The sequence below is a fragment of the Bidens hawaiensis genome, unplaced genomic scaffold (assembly GCF_021521415.1).
Source record: "Bidens hawaiensis isolate Kalapana, Puna unplaced genomic scaffold, B.hawaiensis_p1.1 tig00002866_1, whole genome shotgun sequence".
NCBI lineage: Eukaryota > Viridiplantae > Streptophyta > Magnoliopsida > Asterales > Asteraceae > Bidens > Bidens hawaiensis.
This window is the reverse complement of record NW_027491154.1, coordinates 21,580-28,501: the sequence shown is the minus strand read 5'-3', so window position 1 is coordinate 28,501 and position 6,922 is coordinate 21,580. Positions and strand designations below refer to the sequence as shown.

Sequence of the window (6,922 nt, the reverse complement as noted above, 5' to 3'; positions counted from 1 at the left end):
CGAACGAACGTCCTAATAATTAACCAGCTTTCCAATAAGCCAATTCACAAGCTTTTCATAATCAAATTGAGCTGAATTCCGTGTATTATTATTATTATTATTATTGTTATTATTATTAACGAAAACCAGAGCGATGAATGTCCTAATAATTCAACAGTTTTTCATTAACTCTGAATTTGATTCATTGAATTCACAAGGTTTACATAATCAAATGAGCTGAATTTCGAGTATTATTATTATTATTTTTTGATGATCTGGAATTTGATCAATCAATCTATCGAACTGTAAAAATTTCGATCGATTTTGGATTAATTTTATAAATAATTTTAATAATCTAACTATGGTTAAGGAAAAGTGTGAAGTGGTTAAAGGTAAACTAACCATGGTTAGTTAATTGGTAACGTAACGGGAACCGAGTATTATTAAATGGAGAAGAATTTGAGAGATAGATCTCAGGCTACTAATAATAATAGCACCACCAATACGACGCCGTCAGACTTCGTGTTGCAGTGGGGCAATCGGAAGCGATTGCGTTGTATGAAATCCGGTACACCGCCGGTTGCTCAACCATCCACCACGGCACGTGGTGATCGCCGTCATCAAAATAATAAGGAAGCTGTTAATCTCCGTCAACGGTCATCATCGCCGGCTCATCGGGTTCTCAGGTAATTTTGTGGTTTTTGGTTTATGCACGTGAAATAGTTATTATTAAATAATTTATAATTAGCATAATTAAATGATAAGGTAGTTTTATTATACACTTTGATGTATTTGTTTTGGGGGATTAATCCAAACGTTACTTTAAAAGAAATGATAAATGCATAAGAATAAATTTTGATTTTTGACACACAACTTTTGTTAGCTGAATAATAAAAGGCGATCTAACATGTTTGTAATTGTAGTTAGCGTTAGGTTGTCCAAACATACTATCTCTGGTTTCGGAGAAAAACATGTCACTCGAAAGCTTAATATCGTAAAATCCAATGAGAATCTCAATATTGTAAAACCCAATGAGAATTTGATTTAAATTTGAGATCGTGTGGCATTCTACCCAAATTTTCACTTCTACTTAAATAACAGTTGAGTTAAAGCTCATGCAATTTGACACGTATTATTTACTTTAGGAATTATCTTTAAAATACATTTTTTATTCATTTTTGTTTATTATTATTATTATTATTATTATTATTATTATTGTTTCAAGTTCAACAATTGGATTTATTAGTATTATCTTATTATTTTTAACAGTTTTACATATGTTATACATACTCTTAAGTACTTTTATGCACGGTAAATAATAAAATATTACGAGAATGTAAAAGAAAATATAGATAAAACAAAGAAAAAGACAATGATTTGACATATGAGGAAAGGGTACCCTAATTTAAAATTTTAAAAGTGTAGCCAGGAACCATAATTAAATAAGAATATATGCATGTTCTGTGAAATTATTTAAAAAATTATTGTGTTAAACTATTCAAAAAATATCTTCTAATTAGTTTTTATATTGTCATTTCCTTTATTAACTCATTGATTATTGGGTAACTCCCAATAATATATTTAGTATTACTTTGATACCTAAGCTTAATAAACTATTTGTTAAACTATAAAGATACAAATACAAAATACAAACTTGTACTCTTTGGTGTCTCAAAATGACCTTTTTATTAAACTATTAGTTTCTTTTTATGCAAAATAGACAAGTATATGATGCATATTTCTTTTACTTGTTAGTTATTACAATCAGAAGCTGCTAAGTAATATTTTATTGGTAAAATCATTTTTACTTTGTTGTTATTATTGACAATCTTGAGGGTTAACACAAAAACTATACATGTTAAGAAAGACGATGTGTTGTACTTTAAAAAAACATAAACCAACTAAGTAATTTAAACGTATGATATAAAATACTTATATTTCAGTGTTAATGGAATTATATAGTGATATTAAATACTATAATTATAAAAGTAATTTTGATTACTTTTGCCTGTTTAAAGATCAACCGTCCGGAAGCTAAAATAAAGATTAATTTGAAACATATTATAACATATTTTAGTTTTTGGAATTAATAAATGTCGTTAAACCATGGGTTTTTCCTTTTCTTTTGGCGTTCCTATAGAGTCAGTCAATAATAAATTAATAATGCATCCTTCCGAAATATATATTTTAACTAAAGCTATTGAGAGTGACGTGTAAAGCTATATTTTTCTTTTAACTAAAGCTATTGAAAGTGACTTAATGTTTGATAATATGATTTCTTTAAAAGTTAATTTAGAATATTAACTAGATTTTTTAGTTAATTAAGCAGATACATACATACATACATAAATTTAGCTCAGGATTTTCAATTGTTATTTATTAAATAATTTATACGTGTTTATAATTAATAGGTGTGGTTCGACCGGTGACTCAACTCGAGACTTGGGCTTATAAATTTAAACAAATTTATTTTTAGTCTTGAGCTCGTTTAAGCTATGAGCGTCTTGCAAGCCGATCTAGAGTTGTTCACGTTTAATTTACACTCTAAAAAATGAAATATTAATTAATTAATTAGTTTATAGTTATTGATATATTTGAGTGATGAGTTAATTACATTTATATTTACTAATACTATTTCTTTTCTTGCAATAGAAACTCATAAGTAGGGAGTATTTCTTTGTCCTCAAAGATTATTCTGACATTATATTTTACTTATTTTGTCGGAAGTCTTCAACTGATTTTTTTTCTTTTATCCATAACATGGTATAACTAATGTTGATTTTGCGTTGCAACCTTTTATATTTTTATACGTCTTCAACTGAGTTTTCTTCCATCCATTGACATGATACAATCAATTTTGATTTTAACCTGCCATATTTTATACTTACTTTTAACAAGTCTCCAGTTGAGTTTTTTTCTTCTAACAATAACATGATATGATTTTTTTATTCTGAAATTGCCCATACATTTTTGGCAAACGTATGCATTTTTTATCTATTATTTGGCACCTATAATTTATTATTATTATTATTATTTATTAGTATTAATAATGTTTTGTTTTTACACTTTAGCATTTACTTCAAATAATATTAGAAATTAAAGACTATAATATCTTTAAGATACTATTTAATACGCTAATTATGTTAATTTAATGTTTTTATGATACTTTCGTTTATTAGAAATCAATAAAATAGAAAAAAATTAATTCTTATCACATTAATTCTATAGTTTTAGTTTGTATAATATTGTATTCTAAAATAATTTAACCTTATAATTATCTTAAAATAATAGTTTAATTAAAGAATGTTTTTTTTTTTTTATGATGAGGAGAGTAATTTAAATATTTAATCATTAAATCGGGTGTGGTTATATAAATTTCCTGTTATTTATTCTCCACTTTACACATGGTCCCTAATTTGCAAGTGTGAGAAGGGGGACAATAATCGAACAAGTTATCCATCCAACCACATAACCCACCTTCACTCCAATCATCACCCCATTTTCCACCGTTTGATCCCACTCACCTTCACCACCTTTCACCTCCCTACACGTGTCCACCCATTACACACAAACCTCAAACCATCTTTATTAATATTCTATCTTCTTTCCCTACGCCGCTGCGCATGTTATCATACACACACCCAGATCTCTCCTCAGTCCTTCTCATTGCCCAACCATGAGAACAAATTAAATTAATATATAAATTAAAATACTATTATTATTTATAATAATATAAAAACAAAACAAAAAAAAGTAAAAAACAACCCCCACTTTTTAAGGCGTGAGTGACCCATGAATCAAATATTCAAACACCTCTACTTATCTTTCCCATAACATCCCTCCGATTTCCTTGTTTTTCTTGCGTGATCCACACATCTACAGGGCTATATCCGTAAATTCACCTACCCTTTACCTGTCTAATTTTCTTTTCCTTTTTAATATTACCTTTTCAAGTAATAATAATTTTATAAAACTCCTAAATATAACCGTGATCATTGTTCAGGTCTTGATCTTTTTATTTTTGTTTTTGTTATTTTTTTATAAAAAATATTGTAGGAATTGTGAGAGTTCATCAATTGCTATGAAGGGGCAGAGCAACGGTGTGCACGATAAGAGAGGTGCGCATCATAACGGGAAGAATAATAATAATAACGGTGGTGAGTCGGGGTCATCGGAAACGGCGCATGATAGCAAAAAGGGAGGTGGTTCGCCGGGAAATGAAGCGGTGCCGGTGGTTTGGCCACCGAAGTTTGTGATCGGATTGACGAATAAGGAGAAGGAAGAGGATTTCTTGGCGATTAAAGGGTCTAAACTTCCTCAAAGACCCAAAAAGAGAGCCAAGTTCATCCAACGAACCATCAACGTATGTGTCGCTCATTCTGCAATTTTTTTGTTTTAAAAAAAAATAAATAGAAAAAATCTCAAATCTATAAATTTGAAATATTAATTGTAACCACGATTAAAAAAAATCGTTAGAAATTAATCAAACGGTTTTGAAGCTAAATCGGCCAGTTTAGCGGCCAAGATTATTTAGCTTCTTCAAAAAACTGTAATTACTGGTTCGGCTTTATAGAAAAAAACTGGCCGAACCAGACAATGATTGTACGAATTTATTAAAAAATTAATTTTTATTATATCATTTGTTGCGTTGGATTAATGCATTTGTTATAATTATTAAGTTCAATTATTTTTAACAATATTCTTTAAAAAAAAAACATTTTTTTCATCTAAAAATCTCCTAACTTTTTGCAAGGATTTAATATCATCACCTTATTTTTTGAGTAACAAATACCACTGGTAATGAATTATTTTTAGAAAGTTCAATAAAAAGAAAATGTTGTTTTTTTATAATAACAAATGGAGAATAGAATAATTTCGGACCATCGGATAAAATTAAAATATCGAAAACAATTATTTTTTGTGTCAATGTCAACTTTCTTTATTTTTATATCTATTTTATTACGGTGGGACAGCACAAATTGGTAAGCTAACGTTAATATCATATTTGTTTGGTTTTGTTGAATAGTCTGTTATCCCCGGTGGGTGGTTGTGTGATCTTACCTTGGAACGGTACGAAGTTAGAGAGAAAAAGATCACAAAAAAGGTATATTTTCATCTCTTTTATGACTTGGAGTCGTGTGATATTTTGTAGGTCTTATCTAGAAATTATATAAATAAAATTAACAGCTTAACGTTATTCTTTTTTATGACACAGAGACCGAGAGGATTAAAGGCTATGGGAGGCATGGAGTCTGAATCCGAATAAAGGTTTTGTTTAGTTTACAGAAAATTGGAACAAATGTCTTGTACTCTCGTTTTGTACTATGCTATCTTTAGACATTTGTTTGTTTCTTAAGGTGAGGATAAGGAGAAATATTGAGGTTTGTATTTAGTGTGTTTTCATCGATTTTCTCCTTTTAAAAGCAACTGTAGCGTCTTTGTATACTTTTAGGGTATTTTTTTAGTATTAAAATCTCGATTTCAGCTCTTTATAACTTTCTATTCAATGATTTCATTAACTACGAGCTGAAAATGATTTGATTAACTAGCAAATCGTACAAGAACCCTATATATACAATTAAAAATCTCAACTAACTTAACCAACAAATTAGCTTTGATAAATACATTATACAATTAAGTCTTGGCTCCGAACATATAAGAATTTCTTCTCGAACACTTGTGATACGAGCAGTTATATACTTGAATAATATTTCTTTCTTCAAGCACTTGGGCTTTCTACTCGTGAATAAAATATTTCCATAGCATTCATCTAACTGCGCATGACTTAATAAGTGAAGTACTCGGAGTAAACCCTTAGACATTTCATCAACTCCCTACAAGTACACGTGTGTATAGCCAACTACTCGGATGTGAATTAGTACTTGGGATTTATCCTTAGTGAAAAACACCCAACTTGGTCAACATCCTCCCTCAAGTTGCTAGTAGCAAATCACCCAACTTGGTCAACAATTCTTCGTGCTGAGGAGTGGCTAAACTCTTGGTAAAGATACTTGCAAGCTGCTCATGTGAAGGAAGTCTAGGATGAAACATTAAGTTCATGTAACTTTTCTCGCACAGAATGACAATTAATTTCTCGATGTGTTTAGTTCTTTCATGAAAAACAAGATTCTTGGCTATGTAAATGCCAGCCTGATTATCACATTTATGTGGAATAAGATGAAACATTAAGTTCATGTAAAAAGTGAGAAAGCCAAGCCAATTCAGAAGTAACATCCCTTATAGTCATAGACTTACATTTAGCTTCAGCTGAGCTTAAAGCAACAATAGGTTGCTTCTTTGACTTCCAAGGGATGAAATAAACGCCAAACGAGATGAAATAACCACTAACATATTTCCTTGTAGTAGCACACGAGGCCCAATCAGAATCACAATAATAAGCCTTTAAATCAAAGCTTGAAGAATTAATGAAAAATAACCCTTGATAAAAAGTGACTTTGACATAAGCCTAAGTGTGTAAAGCTCCATTCCTATGAGGAAGTCTAGGATCTTGCATAAATTGGCTTAGAAGCTGAACACTGAATACCAACTACGGGCAAGTATGTGTTAAGTAGTTTAACTTGCCAACAAGTTATTTGTACTTCAAGGGATCAGCTAAAGCCTCTCCTTTAATAAGTTTATGATGTAAATGGACTTGAAGTGGTGTAAGAGTTTTAGCTCTCCTTTAATAAGTTTATGATGTAAATGGACTTGAAGTGGTGTAAGAGTGATAGGCAGTTGTGTAGTATCACACTCTTGTAGGAGATCAACAACAAATTTCCTTTGAGACATAATAATCCCATCATTATGTTTTAAAATCTACATCCTAAGAAAATAGTTAAGAAAACCAAGATCTTTAATATGGAATATGGCATGAAAAAGGACTTAAGACGAGTTATCTCTTCATCATTATTACCAGTAACTAGAATATCATCCATATAGACAA

The 6,922-nt window shown here is 30.0% G+C and overlaps 1 protein-coding gene across 1 annotated transcript; it reads left to right on the top strand.

The window, feature by feature from the left end:
• The first annotated feature begins 351 nt into the window (after positions 1-351).
• On the top strand, positions 352-5,453 carry LOC143621441 (uncharacterized). The gene is made up of 4 exons (XM_077092863.1): positions 352-665; positions 4,036-4,342; positions 5,006-5,083; positions 5,195-5,453. The coding sequence occupies exons 1-4, from the start codon at positions 427-429 to the stop codon at positions 5,243-5,245; spliced, it is 675 nt and encodes a 224-aa protein (XP_076948978.1). The 5' UTR covers positions 352-426; the 3' UTR covers positions 5,246-5,453.
• Positions 5,454-6,922: the final 1,469 nt, after the last annotated feature.

What these genes read in the sequence shown, in the direction of transcription:
- LOC143621441 (XM_077092863.1), top strand. Translation starts at nt 427, where the DNA reads ATGGAGAAGAATTTGAGAGATAGATCTCAGGCTACTAATAATAATAGC. An exon ending in CCGGCTCATCGGGTTCTCAG is followed by an intron (nt 666 to 4,035) that starts GTAATTTTGTGG and finishes AAAATATTGTAG; the next exon opens with GAATTGTGAGAGTTCATCAA. An exon ending in TCATCCAACGAACCATCAAC is followed by an intron (nt 4,343 to 5,005) that starts GTATGTGTCGCT and finishes TTTGTTGAATAG; the next exon opens with TCTGTTATCCCCGGTGGGTG.